Source organism: Balaenoptera ricei, chromosome 10 (assembly GCF_028023285.1).
Source record: "Balaenoptera ricei isolate mBalRic1 chromosome 10, mBalRic1.hap2, whole genome shotgun sequence".
NCBI classification, from domain to species: Eukaryota; Metazoa; Chordata; class Mammalia; order Artiodactyla; family Balaenopteridae; genus Balaenoptera; species Balaenoptera ricei.
The window spans coordinates 9642034-9669455 of record NC_082648.1 but is presented as its reverse complement, the minus strand read 5'-3'; the positions used below and the strand labels follow the sequence as shown (position 1 = coordinate 9669455).

General features: G+C 46.5%; 1 protein-coding gene across 3 annotated transcripts; it reads right to left on the bottom strand.

Annotated features, from left to right (window-relative positions):
- Positions 1-283: 283 nt before the first annotated feature.
- Positions 284-25581, bottom strand: BCL2L14 (BCL2 like 14). Of its 3 annotated transcripts, none has more exons than XM_059934487.1 (7): positions 25411-25581; positions 14706-15151; positions 10433-10606; positions 9661-9768; positions 8359-8429; positions 5147-5413; positions 284-1071 (listed from the first exon to the last, which is right to left on the bottom strand). In XM_059934487.1, the coding sequence occupies exons 2-7, from the start codon at positions 15142-15144 to the stop codon at positions 1033-1035; spliced, it is 1098 nt and encodes a 365-aa protein (XP_059790470.1). In that variant the 5' UTR covers positions 15145-15151; positions 25411-25581; the 3' UTR covers positions 284-1032. The 3 variants fall into 3 exon arrangements, with proteins under 3 accessions (XP_059790470.1, XP_059790471.1, XP_059790472.1); XM_059934488.1 differs by having other exon boundaries at positions 25477-25581; XM_059934489.1 differs by lacking the exon at positions 9661-9768.
- Between the last annotated feature and the right edge of the window lie 1841 nt (positions 25582-27422).

The window sequence follows — 27422 nt, the reverse complement described above, 5'->3', positions numbered from 1 at the left end:
TTTTGTGTCTTAAGCACCTACTATGGAACATACTTCACTTACTAAAAAGCCTCACTCTGAACAGTATCAATTTCAGAGAAACTATCAGTGACTGCTTTGAAAGCAGAGCAAGTTTTCAGCTTAGCTGAGGGCAGCACATAATAGTGGACATAAGTGAATACAGCACTAAATACCAAGCACTGTTCTAAGCGCTTGATATAAATTCACTTATATGATCCTCACAGAAATCTTATACTCTTACTTACTGTTTATTTTAACCATAAACATACTCTTTTGACAGTTATCTTTCCACATATTTATTTTACCAACCACTAATCATTACCGCAAAAAATAACAAAGGCCTAGAAACCTCGAGAAGTAGAGGTGGGGTCACTGAGATAGTTGAGGGTGACAGGAATAGTCGTTTTCTGCCAAATGCAAGTTTTTCAAACTGCCAAAGAATTCTCCAAGAGAAGTGAGTCAAAAAGCAGATACGGCCGTCTCTCCCCAGGCTAGTGGATACAGCAGTAAACTCAGGAGTCTCTTTGAGCTCTGTCTACCAACACAAACAGCCGCATTGGCCTAAAGGTAGGCTTGAAACAATGTCATTGTCAGGCCATCTCAAGTGAAGTTTGAAAAATAAATAGTACTGGAAACCAAAGAGTAAGCACATGCCCCATTTATCATTTCACCCTCAGGAGGTCAACAAACATCTGTCACACACTTTCACTCAAGTGGCCGGCAGAGGCAGGGTGATGACTTCTGTTCTAAGCATTTGAATGGAAAATTACCACTCGTCTTTCTAGACTTCCTTACACACTCAATGGAGACCTGAAAACATGGATGCCGAGGGCCATGCTACTAGATTCTATGCGCCAGAGATTTCAAGGCCTCTCCTGATGCCTCTTGATTTGCAGGAATAATGGTTTTGCAGATTTTGATGGTCCATCTGCCTTGTCCATTTTTGTTTTCTCCCGTAGTCTGTGCTAAGACTGATGTACACAAGACCAGAGTTGGACCATGAGTATTCCAGATTACAAATCCTCTGATGTTTCAGTCTACTTCTTCATGTGATATCCCAAGTACTTTTTCCTAGAGGGGGGGAAAAAGAGAAATAGATTCTTAAAATTCCAAGTTTGATTCACTGTTGAAGTGAAAACATATGCCTGTTAACTCTGCTTTCTTATCCCAGGCATGACCCAAGGCTTGGAGACCATGTTAAGATTGGGGGAGGGTTTGGAAAGTTGACTGGCATCCTCGGTATGCCTGAAAGGAAAACTTTATCAGCTAAGGACTTATGTTACACACCCAGGGCTAACCGACTAGATGGGAAAAGTCTTTGATTCTATGGTTAAATTCGAAGAGTAGATACTGAAAGGTTGATGACTATGGAGGTTGCAAACCTCTCCTTTCAAAGTGCTGTAGAAGGGGTGAGGTTGCAGGACCACAGGGTAACGATGTGAATGGTGCTTCAAGTGAAGCAAAAAGGCCAAGGAATAAATTAAAATCAAATGGTGGCTTGTCTGGCATGCTTTGTGGATAGAGTCGCTATTCATTCATTTGATCAACTCATTATTCTACAAGTATTGGCTGAACATCTATGACGTATGTAAAAGTAGTGGAAGCTATGAGAGAGAAAAAGGGGCATGAAATACATAATTCTGCCCTCACAGATTTGCAGTTCCGTTGGGAAGATAAGATGCACTCCTATGAAATGTGGACGACTAAGATAATTAGGAACCCTGAGCTCCTGGAAAACGTGTGCCTAGGAATAGTTTTTCTCCTTCCGCACCACACTACAAGGACCCTCCGGAGAGCCACTAAAATCCCTGGAGCAATGGAAGGCTTGCCACCCAGATTCATCTGTTTCCTGTTCAGGGAGACTGAGCACCCGTCTCAATCCACATCTCCTCCACACTTTCATAGTTCGTATCAACTCATAAATATTCTTTCAGCAGCATCCTTTATTTTTTGCAACTCTGTCTCTGCAACTTTGGAAAACATTAGTCCTTTCCCTCTTATTCTTTCTCTTCCCACCTAATTTCTAGCTACGTGCTCCAAATTAAACCTAACTGTGGCCACGACTTAAGATTAAGATTTATGATGACCTGGAAAAGTAAACTAATAAATTTTGAATTGAAAATACAAGTGCTAAAGAACTAGTGCCACAAAATTCTAAAGCCTTTGAAAATTCCCTTTATTATTTCTACCCCCAAAAAATACATCTGTTTTCTGATTGGAACTGTTTTTCTCTCTAGCACTAGCAGCCAAATTAAAAACTAATAAAACTTTTTGTATTCTTTTTTCTTTCCTCTTTTTATTTGCTTACTAGAATTAGAACCACTGTTTTTCATAACGGATTTTTTTTTAAATATACCATAAAACTCACCTCTTAAAGTACATAATTCAGTGGCTTTTAGTATATTCACGAAGTTGTGCAACCATCACTTCTATGTGATTTTAGAACATTTTCATCACCACAAAAAGAACCTCTGTGTCCATTAGCAGTCACACCCCATTCTCTCTCCCCAAAACCCTAGGAAACCACTGTCTCTATGAATTTGTCTATTCTGGACATTTCATATAAATGGAATCATACAATACATGGCCCTTCTGTCTGACTTCTTTCACTGTGCCTAATGTTTTCAAGGTTCGTCCACCTGTCCATACTTCATTCCTTTTTATGGCTAAATATTATTCTACTGTATGGATATTGCACATTGGGTTTTTCCATTCATTATTCATCATGGATAAACTTCTTTGTTGTTTCCACTTTTGGGCCATTATGACTAATGATGCTGCTATGAACATTCATGTACAAGTTTTTATGTGAACACTTGTTTTCAGTTTTCTTGGGTATAGACCTTTTGGGGAACTGCCGAATTGTTTTCCAAAGGGGCCGGACCATTTTAGAGTGCAACCAGCAAGGTATAAGGATTCAAATTTCTCCACATCCTCACTGACACTTGTCTTTTTTTATTTTAGCCATGCTAGTGGGTATCTCATTGTGGTTTTGATTTGCGTTTCCCTAATGTTGAAATGAAGATGGCAAGCAAGGATCTTTTCATGTGCTCATTGGCCATTTGTGTATCTTCTTTGAAGAAATGTCTATTCAAATCGATTGCCCATTTTAAAAATTGTGGGGTTTTTTGTCTTTTATTGTTGACTTGTAAGAATTTATTACGTATTCTGAATACAAGTCCCTTATCAGATATATAATTTGCAAATATTTTTTCCCATTCTCTGGGTTGTTTCTTTACCTTCTTGATGGTATCCTTTGAAGCAGAAATATTTTTAATTTTGATGTAGTCCAGTTTATTTTTTCTTCTGTCGCTTGTGCTTTTGGTGTAGAAACACAGTTTTTCATAGAACACTTTTGGCATTTCAGCTACATTAATTAACTAAATAGACTTTTGAGAACAGGCCTGTAAGCCCAATTGATACTTATAATCTCGCTGGAAAAATATATTAACAAGACCAACAATGATGGTAATTTCCTGTATATAATCATAATGCAAACGTGAAGTGTTGTAAAAGGTCAGAGGCTGGTAAGAGTCTTGAGCCGGAGTAGTCAGGAAGGGCTCTGGGGCAGAAGAGGGACTTGAGGGGGTCCTGGAAGAAAGAGCAGTTAAAGCTGAAGTGATGTCGAGGATTCTGTCCTCCTCTTAGCATGAGTTAAGGCAGCTTGAATTTAGAATACCTAAGAGCCCTTGTTCAGATTAGCCACTTAAGGGCTATCATATCTGGTGCAAAAGTGGAAAATAGGAAAGAAGTCTGGATAGCTTAATGGGTAGCCACTGGAGACCACGGCGGGCACTTCATCCCCTTAGGCATGATCAGCTGTACTTTCCGTCTGGTAGCCAAGACACTAAGCCTGTTTGGAGGCCCCAGGGCCATGCCCAGAGCAGACTCAAACCTCCTCCTGGCCCCTGGACCACTCTAGTGGAAAGAGGACTAATGATAGTGTATGGCCTCCTAGGAAGGGCTTGAACAGACAAACATGCCCTAGGCCTACAGTAAGTCCCCTACATACGAACCTTCAAGTTGAGAACTTTAAAAGATGCAAACGTGCATCTGGTCCCAGCAAGGAACCAGAACCTGTGCCGTCAATGTCGGGCATGAGTGAAAGTGCAGCTTGCCCTTCATCCCTATTGCTGACCATCCTTCAGCTCCACCTCCTCTCCCTCCTCCAGTCAGTAACTCTTCTTGCCTTTTCACTCGATGGCAGCCCCTGTGTGCCAGCTGTTATACTGTATTACTGTACTTCTCAAGGTACTGTACTGTAAGACTCAAAATGCTTTCTTGGTTTTTTGTGTCATGTATTATTTGTGTGAAAAGTATTATAAACCTTTTACAGTACAGTACTATACAGCTGATTGTGTTAGCTGGGTATCTAGGCTAACTTTGTTGGACTTATGAACAAATCGGACTTAACGAACACGTTCTCAGAACTCGTTCGTACGTAGGGGACTTAACTGTAGTGAGATTTAGAGTTCTGGATGGGATAAAGCATTTTGAAAAGGTTACTGTTATGAGGCCATTCGAACATGGCAGTTTTAAGGAAATCTCAAGGGAAAAGGATGGGAGAGAGGCTGAGGTGAGGAATCGGGGTAAAGAGGTCTGTTTTGCCTGATAGCAGGTAATTAAAAATAGATGAAAATTTAACTGCTCTTCAGTTATCAAAATGTCCCTGTCACAATGGCTGGGTCCAAGCAGCAATGACAAAATGTCATAAGCCCTGAACCTCTGCGTGAGAATTACACCCACACCCCATCAGCATCTGAGAGAATAAGGAACTATCTGCCTCTCCTCGTCTCACTGCTAGATTTCCGTTGCCTGCAAAATTTGTGAAAACAGAAATTCTGTCTATCCAAACATTTTATATCAACATCTCTTCATTTCCTGTTACATCCGACCAGTCCCTCTCCCCCCACATACCCTTTGGGAGCTCAGTAAATATTTATTGATAATGAAGATAATCACTAAAAAATATGTTCCCATCAATGGGATAAATCTCTTGCCACTCAAGTGTCCGAAACCCATGAGAACTGCTTCAAAGATGTGTTCCCTTCACTTAAAAAAACAAAAAAACAAACCAAAAAAACCCCTTTCCATCCCATCTCCTCTGAGTTCTGGGAAGATTTATTTTTAAATAGGATGCACTTACCCAGCCACCGTGCTGCTGGATCCAGGGTGAGAAGTTCTCCTTCAGGTACTTGGTTCCAAAGCCCAGCACCCTGTTCATGGGGTGGTTGTCGATACCTGTGAGCTTGGCCATGACATCTATTGCAAGAGCAGCCTTAAAGCCCTGAGCTTTGACCTCTGATTCTCCCCTGGTGTCCACACCGCTTAGGAACTGGTCTGTGATGGTCTTGAAAACAGGGTAGGACAGCCCGTCCTGGAAGCTGTTCATCAAAGCCTTGTCTCTCTTCAACTGTGTGCAAGAGGAGAAGCACTCAGTACAGCAGCCTGGCCTGGGCAGGCAAGCTCTCCCACTCAACGCTGGGCAACTGAAACACCCAATGGAAAACCCTCAATTTTGGTCTCAATCGTGGTACCATGTCCTGCAGGGCTGGATTGGGCATGGACCTTCTCTGTGAATTCTTTTCATGGGGACAAATACAAACTGAACAGCCCATTCATTCGACATTCAACAAATGTTTCCTGAGTGCTGAGTACCTGACAGGTGGTACTGTGGACGATTAAGACTCAGCCCCTCAGTCAAAGGGCTCACAGTCTACTGACGGTTGTAACCCAGTGCAAAGTGCTTTGTTAGAGGTTGTGTAGTGGGCAGAATCTGAAGCCTGGAAATCACTGTCTTGGCTCAAACTCTCCTGCTCCACCTCTTACTAGCTGTGCAATCTTGGAGAACTTACTTAACCTCTCGGTTTCAGTTTTGTCATCTCTAAACTGGGATGACAGTACCTGTACTACAGGGTAATTGAGTAAAACACTTTGTGTTGTGCTCAACATGGCGGAAAGTGCTCTCAAAGTGTTAGCATTTGTCCAGGATGCTTCAAGATGCGAGACGCTTTTTTTTTTTTGGCCACGCCGCAAGGCATGCGGGATCTTGGTTCCCCGACCAGGGATAGAACCCATGCCCCCTGCGGTGGAAACGCAGAGTCCTAACCACTGGACCACCAGGGAAGTCCCTGCCTCTGCTTGTGAAAAATCAGGGCTTGTGTCATAAAGCATACATCATCCTCATCTAAGGCCCTCCTTGCCATGTCTGTAAAGTGATGGTTGTCATGTGAAAACAGAAATTTCTCAGTGATCAGGGGCTATATGTTTATTTGAAAATCAACTAGTTCTGTCCTTGAGGAATGATAAGCTGAGCAGGTTTTCAACCACGATTATTTCTAAAAGGGGCACTCTGGGGATGAGTCAGATGCGACATAAAGATTTTTAGTGGAGCCGTGTCCTTTATCTGAGCCCAGCCCACCTCCTCCCAACTTCCAGGAGACACGGGGGCCTATTTGAATTATAAGTCTGAAGCAGCAGGAACATCCTCGACACCAAGAATGGATTCCTCTTAGTCATGACTCAGTGGAAGAAGGTAGACTCGAAACCTCCAGTGGGCGGCTGGAATCCAGGACCATGCCAGAACAGTGAAAGAATCAAACGCCGGAAAGAAAGCCCTTCCACAGGGTACCCACTCTGCCCCCCTGCCCCTTGGGGCTGCACCTGGCTTTCTGGCATCTCAGGGAGGTGCAGGAGGAGCCCGCAGGTGCCCTCGGGGATGAGTGGCTTGGCAGACACTCTGCAGACATGGCAGGTCCCCTCCTCACGTCACTGTGCCACTCTGTGGGGAACTTACACCCACAGAGCACGAGTAGAGCTTCTGTGTGCTCCCACCAGAGTCCGCTACTGGGGGACCACATAAAGAGAACCACCACCATGTTTTCTACAGAAATAATGTAAATGATTGCCCCCAAATCAAGAGAGTGCGTCAGGCAAAGTGAGGTTTTTCAAGTGGTAATTTGTTGGGTGAAAAGGAAAGCATCTCTCTTCATAACCAGAAGGGTCAACCTTCATGCCACGCCCCCGTCCCTGGCCTCCCTGACCTACTTCAAGTCCCTGCCCGGGGGGAGGCCGGGAAGGAGACTGCCGTGAGAGCCACGGCCACTTTGAGCTGTAAGGAATCCTTGAGCACACCTGTCAGATCCTTCCTAGTTCAAGTCCTGAACTGTGGGCTGGTTAGTGGCATCTACTTGGAATTCTTCTAGAGACAGGAAGATCTTTTCTTCACAAGGCAGCCCTTGGCTTCGATGGACAGCCATGAGTGCTAGAAAGTTCATTCTTAAAGTGGGGAGAAATCAATTGCCCTGTAACTCCTATCTATTGACATTAGTTCTGGAGAAACACAGGCGTGTCCTTAAACCATGTGCCCTCTTCTGTTTTCTGCTTCCTCTGCACCCCTGTCCGCCCCGTACTGTGGCCCTGAAGCTCCCATACCCCCTTCTCTTTTCTTTGGTCGGATACCCCTGGTTTTCTCAGTGTTTCTCGTTCTGCACCACCTCATCTGCCCTTCCCCGTCCTGGTCACCATCCTCTGGGCACACCTGTGACAAAGGCGTCGAGGAGCCACGGAGCATGCTGAGACTGGGGTGGCTGGCTGGCCAGTGAGTGCTGTTTCCCCCTCCTGCAGAGCCCTCACAGACCTGACTTTCTCCCCATGGATCCTGGCCAAACAGAGGAATGGGTCCACAGGCCAGCCCCTGATGGACAGACGCTGGAGACTACACAGCCGTCAGTGGGTGGCAGACACGGACAAGATCCCTTGAGAAGCCCTGACTACAGGGGGGCCTGCTCACTACCTCTTTACCTGAAGGCAACTCCTACACGTTCCTGATGGGAATGACTGGTCCCAACTTCTAAATGGCAGGAAACTCAAGAGTTCTCCGAGTTAACACTAACCTGCCCCCTGGCAGAATTGCTGAGAGAGAACAGTCCGGCCTTTCTAGGGGGGAGATTTCAGACAAGACTCCAGACTTGGAGCAGCTGTGGGACACAGATATCCACGCTGCAGGGCAAATGCAAGGGTCTAAACTTCCCTGAGGATCAGTTACGTGGGGAACTAGATTCATAATTCTATTCAGCAAATTGTAATTTATTGGTGTCTTTTTCCTGCAAAAACAAAGTTACTTTTTTCATTTCCAAAAATTCCAAGGAGGCTCCAGAAGGTTTACTTATGTTTTCCAAAGTGATTCATTTTTGAGATGCTGCCAGCATGAAGAGTTTTGAGTCCAAGGGAAATAAAATTTAGGACTAAGTGGAAACCAGAACTTTGCAAAGGAGTACAAACAGCAGTACAGTTCCTTTCCTGGGTACCAGCGCGCGGGCACAGAAAGAAAACTCGTTAGTTCAAGAAGCTCCCTACCTCTCTTTCCAACTGATCCCCCGAATATTTCAGCAGCTCAACGATTCTGGCTATTATTTGGTCTTCTCCATCTGCCAGGGGAAAATTCCAGTTATTTCTTTTAAGAAAAAACAATCTTAAATGTTTCCAGGGACACTGCTTGTAGCCTGGTTAGGGATTGAGGAAGACATGCCCTTCATAATTCTCAGCAAAGTAAATCTTACCTTGCCTCTTCTGATCAGGCCCAAACCATTCCAGACACCCTCTCCCACGGTCCCCTCCTTTCCTCTCTTTCTTCCCCCAGCACTCCCACAGTTCTCACCATGAAACTCATCACTTTATTTACTGTAAAAATGTTGTTGAAGATACATGAGCTTATCTCTAAAGATATTTAGGAGCAGTTTCTCTCGGTCTTTGGGTTTGTCCTGACAGATGGTGCTTTTTCCATGTAGACACCATAAATCCCTACTGGATCGTCTTACCCCTTTGTGTTAGCTGCTAGAAAGTGTAGAGCCAAACTGCGGCCTCCTAAGAGGTGGGTATAGCCTTCCTGCACTGGGGGAATTAAACTCATTCCTAAACCCACCTATTTTCCTACTGTTTTCTTTTTACAGTATCTTTCAAATTTGATTTATCTTACTAAAATGTGTACTTTGTGTGCTGTGTCTTTACAACAAGGTGGAGTGTAAGTAAATAAAATGAATAAGGTCTCCCACCCCAAAGGCTAACATGGCAGACGGAGAGAGAGGTGGCTCCAGTTGGTGTGTGTGTTGGAACGGGGAAGGTGGAGTCTGATTTTTCTTGTCTCAAAATGTGCTAACATGAAACAGTAGGAAAACAGTCATTGCCATAGAGTGGAATCCAAACAGAGACGGCACTTTTTCCTTATGGCGCAGTCTCTGAAGTCATGGAGTCCTCATGTTTGTCCCAGAGGGAGAGGGGAGGAGAGGCCAGGAAATTCATCCCACAAGGTCGAGTGAAGGGCAAGGTGGTAGGAAGTCTGAGACCCAAGTCACCTGGGAAAAGAAGGACTGCATGCTTCCACTGCCCATGTGTAGTTTTTATCTGACGCTGCCGCCTCTCTCCAGGAAAGTTGCTAGAACAGCAGCCTGAATTTCTCATGCGCACAAAGGATGAGAGCCTGAGCTTTTGCCTGGTTTAGGGGTATTGCTTTACGAGGCCCAGACACACATGAGATAGCAATAAAGTGGGAACACTTTGTTTTTTGCTATCAGAGGGGTCCTCCTTCCCCAGCGCCTCGCTCTCTAAGCCCCTTTGGTAGTTTGTGGTCCCAGCAGCACAGCACGGGGTGGACAGACTCACCACTTTGCTTCTGGGGTTGGGAGACACCACCACCTAGGCGGATAAATCTTTTGCCTTCTGTTTTGGCGTACTGCAAACTCAGGAGCCAGCTCGGCCCCTCATCATCCACTGGAGTTTGGGAAAGAGAACCACGGGCAGGACAGTCATTAATGAGGGAATGGCCGGACTGAACTTCTCTTCCTGTGGCACTTGGTCCGGCTTCCCTCAACTCTAGAATTCCTGCAAGTGGGATGCGATCCACAGTCCTAGCTATTGCTATAGTTTGGTGACAACTGACCCAGTCTGATCACTACTTCTCAGTTCTGCTTCACGTTTTGCCCCAGGCCTGGTACCTGACAACCCCCTGCTTTTTCACAGGAGCCCAAGGCAGTATCATAAATGCCTGGGCGATGCTCCACCTATATACCCTGTGCTCTTGCTCGAGTACACTGGTCCTTGGCCATCGCTAACGTGATGAAATCTAACATGCATTTCCCCTTGTGGACAAGGTTGAGTGCACGCTTTGTACTTCCTCCTGCCCCTCAGTAGGAGACTTTTCTTTGGACTTAGCAGTGAGTTTGGCCTGTTGCTTCCAGCTGCTGGCACACCCTTGGCTTGGGCTGGTCTCTCAAGCTAAAGGTCAGTGCCTCCAGCATGTTGCTGTCGTGCCCTGAGGCCAGGTTAGCAGAGATTCCTAAGTTGCAGAGCCCTGAGCTGAATAAGTACATAAATGCTGTAGACCTCTGCCTGGCACACAGGCAGCCCAGTGCAAACACTCAGAAGGGAAGTTTACCTCTCTTCCCACTTGCAGCTCTAGGCTGGAAGCCCTGGTTCTGGAGACCCTGGCGTGTCACAATCCTTCTGGACTTGAAGCTTCCTCCTGGGCTGTGGAGCTCTTCTGGCGGCGGCCAGGAATAAACGATTTCAGCAACTCGGTTGGCAATGGAAACAACTTTGGGGTCCACGGCTGAAACAAGACAAAATTGTGCTGACAGGCCCTTCCCAGAACTTCGTCTAGCTCATTGGTATGCACAGTTGCCCGAAATGAAAACACCAGCCTGGAGCGAAAGGAAACGGCCGGGAGTGTGCGTGGAGGGGAGTCCATTCTTCCGAAAGCGCCGGCAGTTGCCTGGCAGAGGCTGGGATGGAGGAGGAGCGCACACAGGAATGATTGCCACCTCGAAACAATTGCCCCTCTGCACCCTCTTTTTGAAGTCTTGCAAAATTAGGGTCCCCTTGCCCCTTTGCAAGGGAGGAAACACAAAAGGGAGTGCTTAGTTCTTTGCTTGAGGGAATGCTCATTATGCTTTTATTTTTATTCTTTTTTTTTGGACATCCTTTATATCTTGGAGAGCTGGCCCCTATGTACATAGGAGGGCATTCAGCAGTGTGACAAGCCTTTGGGGGTTGTCACGGAGGAAAGAGAAATATCCCTGCTCTCAGGCCATATTCATGACTCATTATCAAGTGAACACTGAACTCCCCTTGCTTGCATGGTCACGTGTCTTCTCTCTCCTCCACGTCTAGTGGGAAACATGGGAAAAATGCTGATAGGTAAACAAGGATGCATAAAGTCTAACCCATGACCTTCAACAGTTTATAATCCAGGAAAAGCCTTATGTCATGAATTTGCACACGCAACTAGAGGATAAAGCATTTGGGGACATGAAGGTTTAAATGGCACTGGCCCCCTGAATGTCATAGCCTGTGAAGGACAAGTCGACTTTGCCCCTGCTAGGGGATGGGGTCGGGCTGGGAGGGCAGGCAGTACTGCTGAGTTATTTGGGAGTAACATTTACATTGTTAATCCATCACTAAGTTCTCAACTTTTAGAAGCTTGTACAAGTTCTGCCTTTGATACGGAGCAGTCGTATCATGCAATGTTTAAGAACAACAGTATTTAATTCATAAGACGACGAAAGTAACAGAATGGGGTTTTGGCTAGAAGGTTGGTGTGCCCAGGGGAACGCCCGGACCTTGTCAATCAGGATAGATAAGAGAGGCAAGGCCTGGGTACGGGGAGGGATTGTGTCACATGAAAAGCAGGGTTTGACCTCCTAAGGAGCTGCCAAGGTGATTCCTGATCCTCTCTCCCTGGATTCGAGCATCGCATGGAGCTCTGGTGTTTTCCCTTCACCCTCCTGGGCATTCACTAAAAGGCCATGGGAACCGACGCTCTGTCCACAATGCCTTCCTTTAAAAAAAGGCATAATGGCTTCCTTAAAAAGCCACATTTTTCATGATGCTCCATCCATAGGGTTCAAAAACAGATCAGGAGTGGATTAGAGAGAGAAGAATTGGAGAGGTCAAGGAGAGAAGGATCAGTGCTTTTCCTTCCCATTTTAATAACCCAACCAATAGTACTTTCCACTTTTAAATCACCTTACTGCAGCCCAACTGGCTTCCTCGTGCATACTGGCCACCCACGGAAGGAGGTGGCAAGAGGCTGGATCCCAAAACCAGTGGGAGCCTTCCCTTGTGTCCGCCGGAGACGGTGGAGGAAAGCTTCCACGTGCTTTCCTCTCTGCAACCTTGTGCAGCCTGCAGGGTGATTAACACGCTCTCTTCCACGGAAGTCACACTGCGCCCACCTTGCCCTCAAAGGAGGCAGATGAGGGCCCCCGAGGTTGTCCCTCCCCATCCCCCAGCCCCCACCATGTGGCAGGGCAATCACAAGACCCCCAGCAGACGTGGAGGTACCCAAGCTGACTAACCTGTGTATGTGTATCTGTTTCTGCGGATTGGAGGGATGCAGGTGAAATATGTGCAGGAAAAACTATAAGCAACCTCATTTTGACTCAGATGAATTAGCTCTAGTTAAGATTCCCATTCTAATACCTTAATTTTAAAAACTGGAAAAAAAAAAATTCCCTTCTCATCAGAGTTGGTCCCATCTGATAGGCAAGGGAACATTGGATGGGCGTGGAGAGAGAACAGAAAGGCTGCCCATCCTTTTGAGTTTATTCTGGGGGCTCATTGTGGGATTAAGGAGAGCAGGAGAGAGCGGGGTTGGGAAGGCATTGGGCTTGAGGCATTTATTTTAAAGAGAAGAGGCAGGGCGTTTGGGAGAGAATTCCATATGGTCGAGACTGCTATTTCCTACCCAGTATCCATTTTCTTTTTCTTCCTTAGTAACAGATCCCTGAAATGCCAGGGGAAGCTGACAACACTACATTTCCCAGCCTCGTCTGCAGTAAGGAGTAGCCACTGAGATGTAAGAAGTTGGGTACAGTTTTAAGAAAGCTCTCTGAAAGGGAGCTGAATTATCTAGGAAGGAGATACCCTTTTGTCCTTCCCTTGCTTCCTCTTTCTTCCTGCTTGGAATGTAGACATGATGGCTGGAATCCCAACAGCCACCTTGGGTTTTAAGGTGACTTTGAGGTTGGAAGCAACTAGCTGAGGGATGGCAGAATAGGAATCCTTAAAGACTGTGGAACTGGTAGATCAAGCCTGTGCTGCCAAACTGTGGTTTTCTTTTATGGGAGAGAAAAATAATCTCTATGTTATTGAAGTTGTAGCGAATCATAGCTGTGGAGAAAAAAAGATTCACAAAAAAACCCGGGTTGGTGTTACTAAAATTGGTATGGACATTCATTTTTCTACATTCCAAGGCCTCTCACTATGAGACTTTGGTCTTGGAACATAACCTCATAGTTCTCACTCCAGCCTGGTGTCTGAGTCCTGGAAATGGCAGTGCAGGCTAAATTGCGACCTTTAGTTAAAAGAACCCAGGGTACGCCAGCTGCTGGGCTCTGATTTACATGTGGCAAAATAGAAATAGAACGTGAGTCCCTCTTGGGTCACACCCAACATAAAACCAACTAACTACCCACATAACTAACTAAACAAGAAAGCAAGGAGAGAGGAAGGTGAGAAGGGAGGAACAACGGTACTTAAATCCTTAAAGCTAAGCTTCCTTAGGAGGTAACCATTTCTACTTTTGTAGGGATATTTATATATCTACACAGAGATCTCGAAATTTTAGAAAATAAAAAAGGTCAAATGACACTTCAGTAATATTGAAATACAGAACGTCATTTTTCTCAGGGAAGGCAGAAGGTTAAAGTCTGTAAAATCTTCTGTTTCCTGGCAAACTCCAAAGAACAGGACAAGCAGAAAAGCCTATTGAGGTGCCCCCAAACTGTCTGTTTGCTCCAGAGCTCAGATACCACCCCCAGTAGAAGAAACCTGCTGTACCCCTGGGGGAAGGAGGAGTTCCCCAGGTAATCCCGACCCTAACTTCCTCTCTCCTAAAATTCTATAAGTCTAATAGGAAATGGAAGTTTCCTTGATCACAGTGAATGATCTAAAGCTGTCATTGTGCGGGCTGATTCTCTAAGTAAGCCAGCCATCACAATGTTTAAAAATTGAGACATTACTGCCACCTGTTGACTAATTAGTGACAAGTTACACAGGCCAATCAGCCCAGCAGGAGGGGGGTTTCTTTTAAAATCTGGGCATTGGGCACAAGGTATTGTTGGAGGGGAAGAAGATGGTTATGCCAGGGTTTGTGGATGAAGGGCAATTCTGATAAGGCCTTTCATGAAAATGTTTGTTCAATATAGTGTGTTTTGTACCACTGAAGGAAGATTTTGTCAAAATGCTTCTTGGTTGTTTTTTGAGTGGCTTGTACTTTGAAAAGTATTTTTGTGTACAGCTATCTGATCTTTCCATCCACCTTCAGAGGCCAGTGTACAGATGGAAACACAGAGGCCCAGAGAGGGGAGTCGACTTCCCTCAGGAAGAAGAGCAGCCTGAGCCCAGCTGGGGCTATTTATCTTATATTGGTCTCTGGCACTGAGGATTAGGAATTTGGGCAGCAAGTTTAATTATAGACGGTGGAGCCAGAAAACCAGTCCCGTCACCCTTCACGGCCATCCTCTTCCTTTCTTCTCAGTCTTGAGAAAAGCAGGGCAATTAGAATTGAGTATTAATAGGTTGGGAAGCTGAGGTTCAAAGAGTGCCCTGCCTAAGGCCCCATTACCAGCTGGGAGGAGGTGAGCCCCCAGGCGCACAAAGAAGGGAAAGACATGGCTGTGGAAGAGAAAGAATCCCCAAAAGCCTACCTTCACGCTCTAAGCGCTGTTCCACGTTGGAGAGGGACCTCGGCCATTGCGGACCGTGAGGACCCCTCTGAGGTCCCACCGTACTTCGCCCCTCCAAACGGAACTCCGGAGGCGAGCTCTGAGAGCCCTCCTCCTTCTCTGCTACTCCAAAGAGTGTTCTCCAAGAGGACTTTTTCTTGCCAACGTTTATGACCTTCTCCCTGGATTGGGAATTTCTGCAGGTGCACGGCCCCTGTGTCCATGCTTCGTTTGCCGGCCAACTCTCCGGTCCTTTCTGGGACAAACTTCTTGTTCTCGGGAGCTTTCGTGAGAAGACAGCAGAGGTGTTCTTGAAGACGTGATGTTTGACGTAGAACTCCAGGATTTTGAATTCCATGCTGTCTGGGTCATCATCATCCAGGGGGATCTCCTCCAGGTCGCAGGCGCTAGTGGTGCACATGGCAGGGCTGCAACGACAAAGTCCACACGCGTCCATCTACCTGGGGGCCACCTACTCTTTGTAGGTCGGGAGAGATGGGGTGAAACTCAATAAGCATTTATTCAGCACCTATTCTCTTTGTGCTGGGGGGCAGGGGGTCATCCGAGATGGAAAAGCCAGGGTTGGTTCTGAAAGTTCCATCTTACAGAGATGAGACTTGTACATAGATAACTCCAGACAAAGAGGGCAAGGTAGGAGCTCGAACAGAGATGCAGGAGCCAGCGTGGGAGGTGGGGAGGAAAGACAGCCACGAACAGAGGGCGAGTGCAGGCTCCTTGAAGGAAAGAAGGTGTTTGGATGGGTGACTGGCTACCGGGCCTTAGAACAGGCTGGGCAGAGGGCAGGCTCTGGGTGAATTTAGGATGTGTTTGAAGAGTGGAGAGAGATCTGGTGGAGCATAAGCCTGTGCTTTGTGGAGAGCTGGGGCTAAGGATGTGGAGGGACCACGGTGAAGTGGCAGTCAGGGCCAGGCGATGGAGGCCTTGGAAGGTCAGGCTGAAAGCTTTGCATTTTCTCATGTCGGTAGATCAGTACATTTCAGAAGGGGCCCTAGACTGTGGAGGGCAGTTAAAAGTCTTCTCGGGAGAGAGTAGCTGGGCAAGGGGAGAGGCGAGCTCAGGGAAGGGAACTGTCTGGGGTCCCTGGCCCTCCCCGGCCTCTCTCCATTCTTCCTTTACTCACTGCTTTAGCTTGGAAAGGTTTGCTTCTATTCCTTGCCATATTTAGCATTCCCTGTAAGATTTTATCTGAAGAAAAATATCCTGCTTTTTTTTTTTTTTTTTTTTTACAAGTTTGAAGTGTACTGATGGAGGCAATGGAGAGCTTTTCAAAGTCTGGAGCGGGAGAGTGATGTGACCACAGACATGTTTTAGAAAGATCAATACAAGCACTAAAATGACGGGGGATGAAAGTTACATCTTTATTTCCACATGAATAACCAGATAGATGTAATTAACTGATTGTGTTCAATTTAAACGTTCATGAAATAATTCCTTAAATGGTTGTCTGCTAGGAAATCATTTCTTTCTGATCTACTTTGCTTTCTTTGGTTGTATCTTAAGGACTATGGTTTCCTTTTTGTCCCAGATGCCAGAGAGCCCAGATCTACCAACTGTCATTGGATTAAAATTTCACAGACAGTGCGTGTGCTGGAAACCAGCTTGGGCTTCTCAGTTGAACAGTCCTGAGTTCAAATCCTGGCCATACCACCAACCACCAACTAGCTGTGTGACCTGGGGCAAGTTACTTCACCTCTCTGAACCTGAGCTTCCTTTAGGTAAATTGAAAATAATAATAGTCATCTTGCAGGGGTATTGTGAGGGTACAATGTAATGCATGAGAAGCCCCAACACAGAACCTGGCTCAAAAACAGTAGCTATTTTTTTTTTTAGTACAACTGTCATCCCAGGCCCTCTGACTCTGTCCTTGATTGGCTCTTAATCATGGACCCTTCCCTTAATGGTCCAACTTTAAGAGTATCTTTTGGCATGTGAGCTGGTGTGATAATAAATAGCTGTAGTGATATTAATGGGATCTGCTGGCATGTCTCTCCTTTTCTTTCCACTGTCCCCTCTCACACCAGGACCAACTGATAAAGAATTGGGACATGACCGCAGATGGGGTTTGAGGCAGTGTGACGTGGTTCAGATCAATTCGACTGTGTGTCTGGAGGCCGATGGTCCAGGGTTGGCTCAGTTTATAACATGCAAAGTGCTTGGGCAAGTCTCTCAATTCTTTTGGTCCTGTGATTTCACAGCGAATGTTCTCTACCTTTCCCCTCTGATTCTATTACTATTTGAAGGAGGTGTGAGGGCTGAGACATCTCCCCTGCAGGCCTGCCGATGCTTCCTGTTTCCATTGTTGTCTCCTATCTTTTTTTTGGAAGAGCCTCACACTGGATGATAGGAAGCTGTTCATCCAGGAAGCGCTCTGTGGCCAGGCCTCGAGAAAGCAGTTCTGATGGAAGTGATGCCAGGAGGGAGATGCAGGGGCTGTGCCAGAACATCAGGTGCAGATGGAGGGGGCAGAAGTGATCTGCCAGGGTGGCCAAGGGCAGGGCTGCAAAACCTGGGACACCTACTGCACACACAGATGTACCTGCACGACTCCAAAGCCCCACAGACCTGCCTCGGGTAACTGAGCGTGAGCAGTGCTTGAGGGGCGTGGTGTAGACTGGGGGTCACCACCACTGGGCCCTCCTCCCTCCCTTTCGTCACACGCCTGTCCTATTCCGGGGCTTGGACTATCTTCCTTCCCTCACCTACTCCCGATGTCACGCGCCCATTATGCAATGCAGAGAACCTTCTGCTGTCTGGAATCACTTCAGCATCTCCGCCCTCACCTCGCTCTGCCTGCGCCCCCCTCCTCGCCCCATCCTCACAGGTCAACCATTCTTCCCCTCTTGGTGGCCAGTTTCAGTCACACCCATGACGATCCTTCCCAGGTCTTCCAGTTTATCTAGACTTCATTCTCTTTTCCACAATGGAATGTAAGTGCCGCGAGGACAGGCATGTTCGCGTGCTGTTTTTTCTCTGCTGGGTGCCCAGCTCCTACAGTAATGCCTGGGGCAGAAAGGCACTTGGCAATGAACTGTGGACTTCTTCCTATTCTGAGACACACTGTCTGGGTTCCAGTCCTGGTTCTGCCGTTAGCAGTTACGTGACATACTCTCCAGGCTTCAGTTTCCTCATGTTTAAAACAGGGACAAAGGGACTTCCCTGGCAGTCCAGTGGTTAAGATTTTGCCTTCCAATGCAGGGGGTACAGGTTCGATCCCTGGTCAGGGAGCTAAGATCCCACATGCCTCGTGGCCAAAAAAACCAAAACATAGAAACAACAGAAGCAATATTGTAGCAAATTCAATAAAGACTTTGAAAATGGTCCACATCAAAAAAAATCTTTAAAAAAAAAAATAATAAAATGGGGATGAGAATAGTACCTGTTTCCTTCTGTTACAAAGATTAAATGAGTTAATATTTGTAAAGCATTTAGAATAGCATTTAAGTGTTTGAACAAGTATTTGATTTAAAAAAATATTTATGAAACCCACTTAGGGCCACACTGTTGTAGAGAAGCTGCAAGGGGTTTTCGGGTGGCGGAACGGGGAGAGTGTAGCATGTGGGGTGAAAAGGCAGTGGAAGAGCTGCTTTTCGTACTTATTGGCAAGGGCGCTGAGGCAGATCATGTAGCCTCCAGCGAGGTGTAGTTTTTCCATTTACAAGATGCGATTCGTATTGTTTGAACTCGCTAACCACAGAAGGATTAAATTACAAGCTGTGAAAATCCCTTGCAAAAATCCCAAGTGTTGGTCTGTACAGAATAGTGGTTAACGGGCTGGTCTCTTGAGACAGCTAACCTAGTTCAAATCCTGGGTCATTGGCTTACTAGCTCTGTGACTGGCTACATACCTTAATTTATTTCTGCCTTCATTTTTTTCATCTGTAAAATGGGGTAAAACAAAACAAAACAAAACAATGACCCTGGCAGGAGATCAACCAAGATGGTGGAGTAGAAAGACCCTGAGGTCACCTCCTCTCAAGGGCACACCAAAATCACAACTATTTGCCAAACAACCGTCGATAAAAAAGACCAGAACCTACCAGAAAAGATCTCCTACAACCAAAGATGGAAAGAAGGAACCACAGCAAAACGAGCCGGAGGAGCAAAGCTGCGATGAAGTCAAGTCCCATACCCCTGGGTGGGTGACCCACAAACGGGAGAATAATTACAGCTGCAGAGGTTCTTCAAAGGAGGGAGAGGTCTGGGGCAAACAGAGATTTTGCTCTTAAAGGGCACGCACAAAATCTCACACGCTCTGGGACCCAGAGCAGAAGCTGTCATTTGAAAGGAGCCTGGGTCAGACGTACCTACTGACTTTGGAGAGTCTCCTGGAGAGGCAGGAGGCACCTGCCGCTCACCCTGGGGACATGGACACTGGTGGCAGCCATTCTTGGGAGTTCCTTCTACTATCTGGATGCTGGTGCTGGCCCGCCCCATTCTGGAATCCTCCCTCTAGCTTATTAGCCTCGGGGATTAGCCTCGCAGCGGTCCAGCACCCTGTAGGCGCCAGGGCTGGGACACCTCAGGCCGAGCAACTAAGTGGGCATACACACAGCGCCACCCATCAGCAGATAGGCTGCCTTAAGACCCCCTGAGTCCACAGCTGCCCCTGGACACAGCCCTGCCCAACAGAGGGCCCAGGACCCCGCCCCATACACCAGTGCGCAGGCACTAGACCCAGGACCCCCAGGGCTCTCCAGCCAGAGACCCCACAACCCCCTGGGCCCTGACCCCACCCTCCAGCGAGCCCGCTCTAAGCTCAGGACCAGCCACAACACAACCACAGCCCTGCAGCCTGTGGACACAGCCCACCCACTAGCAGTCCAGCACCAGCCCTGGAACTAGCTGGGCCCTAGCCCTACCCACTAACAGGCCAATGCAAGCTTTGGGACACCCCGGACCCTGCAGCCAACTGTGTCAGGAACTGGGCCCATCCACCAGGTCTAGGACCCCTGGGCCCTACAACCAGACGCCAGGACTTGACTCTGCCCACCAGTAGGCCGGCACTAGCCCCAGGACATTGTTTCACCCACCAATGGGAAGGCAATAGCCCCAGGGTCTCCTGGACCCTGACTCCATCCTCCAGTAATTCAGCCTTAGCCCTGCCCCCTCCCCACCCCGGGGTTCTGCGGTCAGCCACCTTGCAACCTGGCCCCGCCAACCAGCAGCTGGCAGCCTCCGCATAAGGCAGGGCCTGGCATCCAGCTGGACCAGGGGCCAACCAAGCCTACAAGACCACCCACGGTAGTCAGCCCACACAACAGAAGGGCCCATGCAATCCACACAGGGGGCACCCCTGGAGCATATAGCTCTAGCGATGAAAAGGGAGTGCACTGATGGGATGCGGAGGACGTCTCCTTCACAAGGTCACTTTTCCAAGATCAGGAAATGTAACCAACCCACCAGATACAGAGAAATAAAAACAGCAAGTCAGGCAAACTGAGGCAACAGAGGAACATGTTCCAAACAAAGGAATGACAAAGTCCCAGAAGAACCGAGTGACATGGAGATAGGCAATCTACCCAAGAAAGAGTTCAGGGTAATGATCATGAAGATGATTAAAGAACTCGGGAGAAGAATGAATGGAGAGTGAGAAGTCAGAAGTTTTTAACAAAGAGTTAGAAAATATAAAGACCCAAACAGAGATGAAGAATACGATAATTGAAATGAAAAATACACTAGAAGGAACCAACAGTAGACTAGATGATACAGAGGAATGGATCAGCGAGCTGGAAGACAGAGTAGTGGAAATCACTGATGCTGAACAGAAGAAAAGAAAAAAGAATGAAAAGAAATGAGCACAGTTTAAGAGACCTCTGGGATAGCATCAAACACACAAATATTTTCATTATAGGGGTCCCAGATGGAGAAAAGAGAGAGAAAGGGGCTGAGAACGTATTTGAAGGCATAACAGCTGAAAACTTCCCTACTCTGGGAAAGGAAACAGACATCCTAGTCTAGGAAGTGCAGACAGTCCCATACAGGATTAACAGCTCATTTCAACTCAATATCAAAAAAACAAACAACCCAATTAAAAAGTGGACAGAAGACTGGAATAGACATTTTTCCAAAGAAGAAATGCAGACGGCCAACAGGCACAGGAAAAGATGCTCAACATCGTTACCATCAGAGAAATGCAAATCAAAACCACAATGAGACATGACCTCTTACCTGTCAGAGTGGCTATCTTCAAAAAGTCTACAAATAACATAAGTTGGCAAGGATGTCAAGAAAAGGGAACTCTCATACACTGTTGGTGTGAATGTAAATTGGTGCAACCACTGTGGAAAACAGTATGGAGGTTTCTCAAAAAACTAAAAATAGATCTACCATATGACCCAGCAATTGCCTTGCTGAGTATATATCTGAAAGAACCAAAAACACTAATTCAAAAAGATACATGCACCACAATGTTCATAGCAGCATTATTTACAATTGCCAAGATATGGACGCAAACTAAGTGTCCATCAACAGATGAATGGATAAAGAAGATGTGGTATGTGTAGTACACACACACACACACACACACACACACACACACAATGGAATACTACTCAGTCACAAAAAAGGATGAAATTTGGCCATTTGCAACAGCATGGAGGATATTATACTAAGTGAAATAAGTCAGAGAAAGACAAATACTGTATGATACTGCTTATATGTGGAATCTTAAAAATGCAACAAACTAATGAATATAACAAAAAAGGAACAGACTCACAAATATAGAGAAGAAACTAGTGGCTACCAGTGGGGAGGGGAAAAGGGGAAGGGGCAAGATTGGGGTAGGGGATTAAGAGGTACAAACTATTAGATATAAAATAAATAAGCTACAAGGATATATTGTACAGCACAAGGAATATAGCCAGTATTTTATAATAACTATAACTGGAGTATAACCTTTAAAAATTGTGAATAACTATATTATATATCTGAAGCTTATATAATATTATACATCAACTATACCTCAATAAAATTTTTTTTAAAAACCCATAAAACAGGGCTTCCCTGGTGGCGCAGTGGTTGAGAATCTGCCTGCCAATGCAGGGGACACGGGTTCGAGCCCTGGCCTGGGAAGATCCCACATGCCGCGGAGCAACTCAGCCCGTGAGCCACAGCTACTGAGCCTGCGCTCTAGAGCCTGTGCTCCGCAACAAGAGAGGCCACGATAGTGAGAGGCCCGCGCACCGCGATGAAGAGTGGCCCCCACTTCCCGCAACTAGAGAAAGCCCTCGCACAGAAACGAAGACCCAACACAGCCAAAAATAAATTTTAAAAAAAGCATTAAAAAACCCCCCATAAAACAACCCCCCCATCACGTAGGTATGTGGGCAAAAAAAAAAAATTAGCACGTGTAAATCACTTAAAATAGTGCATGGTAGATGTTAAATGCTCAATAAATATTAGCGTCTTTATTCATTAAAATTGGGGACTTCTCTGGTATTCCAGTGGTTAATACTGCGCGCCTCCACTGCAGGGGGCTTGGGTTGATCCCTGGTTGGGGAACTAAGATCCCGCATGCCATCCTGCGGCACAGCCAAAAATTAAAAAAAAAAAAACTATTTTAATAGGTTGCCTTTTTTGTAAGCTTTAATATGTTTATAAAAGAAAATTCATCAAAAGCAGCAATTAAGAAAACGAATGACATGCAACTATTTGGTTTAGCACAAAATTCACACTTGCTTCCTGTAGTTTCCTATAGTCATATATATATACGACTATAGTAAACATATATATATGTCAAATATATATATGACTACAGGAAACTATATATATATAGAGAGAGAGAGAGTATGTGTGTATGGGTGTGTGTGCATAAAGTATACATACTTGTAAGATATGAAGCCTGGGACTTGGCTGGCTTTCCCAGCACCTCGTATAATGCCTGACACCTGATTAGCTCTCGGGAAATATTTGATGAATGAAAGAAACATGATACAGAGCTGCCAGATAAAATATGGGGCAGCTAGTCAATCTGAATGTCAGGTAAATAACAAATAACTTTTAAGTATAAGTGTGTCCCAAGTATTGTATGGGACATGCTTACACTAAAACACAGTATCTGTTGTTTATCTGAAATTCATACCGAACAGGGCCTCTTGTATTTTTACGCATATCTGGCAACTCGGTGAATAAAAGGTGGTGCTTGCAAAAACTGAGACCTCAGGTTCTTGGAAGCGAGGAAAGTGGACCCAGGGTGGAGCCTGAGTGACGCGAGAGAAAGAGCGGGTCACGCGAGAGAAAGAGCGGGTCACGCGAGAGAAAGAGCGGGACACGCGGTCGGGACTCGGGCGCCGCCGACTCGGCGCGGAAGTGGCCGAGCTCAGGCCAAGAGCAGCGCCGGAAGGCGCCGGGAGGGCATTTAGGCGGGTTTTAATTCCGAGCATCCTTTGGAGTTGGGCAGCTCAGGGCGCCCGGTAGGCAGGAGGTACCCGCGGGTCCTCCAGGAGCCGTGCCCGTGGTAGCGGGGGAGCCCTCTCCCAGCCACAGGACTACGCTCCGGAGAAACCGTGTCAGTTAAAGCCAACCCAACCAACCCAACCTTTCTAATGCAGTGTGAAGACTTCAAAATTGTGTGTGTATGGACGTGCGTCTGTGTGTGTGTGTGTGTCGCTTCTCTTGGAGAGAGAGGAAGGGTGCGACTTCTTTAAGAAACGAGTTTGCTAATTGCTGATTCAGGAGCAACATCCGAAAAGGGGGGAAAGCAGAGGTGAAGATGGAGCACAGAGCCCGTCCACTTCGGGAAAGAAGAGATTTTTGCCATCTCCCAGGCTAGAAAGGAGCTGAGGGCCCAACCAGGAGGCAAGGCCAAGGGCGAGAGAGAAGCAGAGGGCAGGGCAGTGCTCAGGCAGCCCCTGGGACCGAGGGGACCTTGACCAGCCCCGGCGAGCGCTTGCAGCTGCGTCAAAGGATGAGTTCAGACACTTTCAAGGCACTTAACAAGCGTAGGGTGTTTTTCCTACTCATCCTCACTGGGAATGACGGGAGAGCTGTTAAATTGATAACGAAGTCTTATTTGAAAGCAGCAGTGAGTTACTTCATTACCATTGCAGCCCTTCTGCTCTCAGCTGTTCGGGTTCAACGTAGAAGCAGCCCAACTTCTGGGTTAATGGAAACGTACAGGTAAGTTTTTTGCCTATGTTGATGGAAATGAAGCCCTGGGTGAGGCCCCAGAATGTAGGTTCAGAGCCTGGAGTGGAAAATTAGCTCCAGAATAAGCCCTGTGAGGCTCGTTGTAATCCAGTGACTCAGTGCACACAGCCCTACCCTTTGGATCCAGTATTTACATACCCTCTTGCGTATCTACAGCAAACTCTCACAGACCTACTCCCCGAAAGCAAGGTTACACAGTGTCTTTTGTTGGCCTCTCTTCCCTCTCGAAGGGTTCCTTCCCCCCAACCCCCTAAATGGCCGAAGTCCTCCGAGACCCCGGCGGCTAGTCTCCGGGGAGCGCCGCAGAGCAGCGCTGCTTGGCCTGCGGAGCCGCATCTGACCTCCAAGATCACAGGACACACTTTAGGGATTTTTCTAGTTCTGGATTCATTGGTCGAGGTTAGATTTTCCTTCCCTTCCTGTGGCAGGTCACGGAGCAAACAGCCCTCATGCATGCACAGAGGCTGTGGCCACCGGGGCCCCGGGAAGCTGGACGGAACTCTGCCCTGGACGGAGCTCTGCTCCGGTCTGTCCCAGGGGTGAGGGGCGTGGAGGACCCCTTGGCAACAGGCTCTGCCAGAGAGCTGACTTCCATCACTCTGGACACACAGACAAGGCCCGAGTGTAAGACATGGGTGAGGACACCCATCCCAGAGGGATGTTCCCAGGCCAGATTATGAGCTGAGTTTTGTCTGGTTGCCTTGGGCCTCTCCTTCTGCACCCTCTGCCCCCTTACGCCCTTCAGAGGCGGTCCACCCTTCCCTTTCCTTCCCTGAACTTCACCTTACGGTGTCTTCATCTGTCCTCCCCTGCGGTCTTTAATCCTAAGGGTGAAATGAGGAATGAGGTAAAATGTCTTAAATTCCTGCAATAGAAGCTAAACAGAGAGAGCCTCAGGTCTTATTAATTAAACACAAAGACTCAGGCTCTGATGATTAGGGAACAGAGCAGGCAGGGAGCGCAGGAGGGAGCCCCCTGGGGGGCGCATTCCCCATTTCACCTGTGCCCTGTGCTCAAGGAAGTCTCTGGGGCGTCTGCCGGCACCAGATCTTGTGCCCAAGTGCCCACAGGTACTCAGGGCTCAAAGCCAGGGACTCTTGTCCTCAGCCCATTTCTGCTCTGGGGGAGGGAGCTGGCATTTCCATGGGCTTCTGTCACACTATCACATACCTTGCTACATATTCAATGAGACAGACCTGCATAATGTCAACAATGATTCGGCCAGTTATGTATTCTTAACTGAACTCTCCCGAACCTTCTGGAGCAAAGGAGAAATGAAAGGGAAACCTAAATACTTCTCCGTTTTCTGGAAACCCCTAATAAACTAGATGCTAGCTTTCAGTATTAGAGTCTTAGTTTTGCTTCCTGAGACTTACATGATCAGAACGTGTAAATAAATGCAATAAACGTTAGGTTTACTAACCCCCAGTTAGATTGCCTCATGAGCAGAACCAGGACTGAAGTCCCCTGTGCCCTGCTGGGAAGGCTGAACATGAAGACTGGTGTCTCCTAGTGTTACCTGGTCTCCAAGCTGTCAGCAGTTTCTCCTGCTTCAGGTCAGGTGGCAGTAGGGATATTTCTATACCTGAATCTCTCTCCACGAAACTTAAGAGGAAACTTTGGCCAAGTCTTCTTGGCTCCTCATTTTGGAAGGCTCTTGTGCTGTAAGACTCCACGCGGGTGTAGCCTCTTCAGGTTGGGACTAAGGCTGAAAGGAGGCTTAGGGAAGGAAATCACTTCCTTGTTAAGCCCAGCCCCCAGCTTTTTAACAGAAGGAGGGGCTGACCTTTGCCCAAGTAATTTGACTCTAAAAGGAGTTCTGCATCCTTTACCAAGGACTCTCACTGCCCTTCGGGACACGGACAATTATGAGGGTGTTTTCCTGATAGTACTTTACTTTCTTTCCCTTTCATCAGTTTAGCGAATGTTGACTGATCACCTCTGTGACAGGTATGGCACACATGTTTAATCTTCACATCAAGAGGCAGGTGTTATGATTCCCATTTTCCATACAAGGAAACTGAGGCTCAGAGAGGTAAGGTATCGGTGCGGAAGTGCCCCCCCCCCCATCAGTTGAGCTGAGATCCAAATCTTAGTCTTTCTGGCTTCACACTATATCAATGTTACCTCTCCCATGAGATTCAAAGATTGTATTCAGATGCAACCACGGGAAAAGCTTTCAAAACGGAATGTAACCCCAGCCATAGTAGAAGCCACAAAAACTCATTTAAAGACCATATGTCACAATTTTAGGGATAGAATTCCCTATGTATAGGAAAGAAGAAACATATGATTTTGCGGTCTATCCAGATTCTTAACTGAAATAGACACTTATGATCATAAAACCATGAGCGCTGGCTAGTCAAAATGTGAAGATGAAGGAAGTGTGCATGGTGAAAGGGGAATTAAGGCTAATTTCATAAAAGTGGGGAAGAACTGGCCATTTAAATATTAGGTAAACAGATCCATGAGAGACAAATAATGGCAGTTATGGGAAAGTTAGTTCTTTGGTGACTCGAAGTGAATTTTAACCAGCAAACTCATATTTATTGCTCATAACAAATACCATTCTAGTCAACTTGAGGGATAGTAAAGAAATATTAAGACTGTTTGGTCTTAAAAAAAAAACTTAGTCTTTTTTCGGAAGAAGAGATACATTCATTCGAAACAATTTAAGAACCAACAAATACATATAATCACAACTAAATCACATAGTTTGGACTACAGCTGTTACTGGAGTTCAGAGCTACATAACTTAATGACACTGGGGGCAGAAACCATTTAGAATCTTGCGAGGTCTTGGCAGGTAAGTATAAACACAAGAAAGGGGCAGTCGGCACAAGTAGTCAGGCTCATTGAAGACAGAGAATGTCCATTAATCATTCAGCTTTGCATCTCCCACACCCAACAAGTTGGCACATAACAGAGACAGGACTCAATACGTGTTATATATTAAAAGACAAAACAAAACCCACTTTTCTCCTGATCCTAAAAATACACATTGTGGGAATTCCCTGGTGGTCCAGTGGTTGGGACTCTGAGTTTTCACTGCCAGGGGCATGGGTTCAATCCCTGGTCGGGGAACTAAGATCCCACAAGCCACGTGGTGCAGCCAAAAAATAAATAAAAATTAAAAAAATAAAAATACACATTGTGTTGTAGAAAATTTGTAAAACATAAAATAGCATACATAAAATAAAGACCACCATGATCCAGTCATCCAGTGATAAATATTGTTAAAAATTTGGTGTATTTCCTTCCTTCCATGACAGTAATACCTTGCTACCCTTCAGGTGTCTGCCCGGCCCACTGCCCTTTCTCTTCACGCTGTCCCCAATCATGCATGTACCAGGATGCACCCCTGCAATCAGGTGGACCAAACGACCTCTGCCCCTTGTTAAAAAGGAAACAACAGGCCCCGAATGGAGTCACTTGTGGTCCCATGGCAGCAGACCAAGACTTGATGCCTAAGCTAATTACAGTTTCAGCCTTCCCCAGGAATGTGATTCCAGCTAACCTGGAATTTCCTGG

What these genes read in the sequence shown, in the direction of transcription:
- BCL2L14 (XM_059934487.1), bottom strand. Translation starts at nt 15,144, where the DNA reads ATGTGCACCACTAGCGCCTGCGACCTGGAGGAGATCCCCCTGGATGAT. An exon ending in CCAACCCCAGAAGCAAAGTG is followed by an intron (nt 8,430 to 9,660) that starts GTGAGTCTGTCC and finishes TTCCCCTGGCAG; the next exon opens with ATGGAGAAGACCAAATAATA. An exon ending in TCCAGCAGCACGGTGGCTGG is followed by an intron (nt 1,072 to 5,146) that starts GTAAGTGCATCC and finishes CCCCCCCTCTAG; the next exon opens with GAAAAAGTACTTGGGATATC.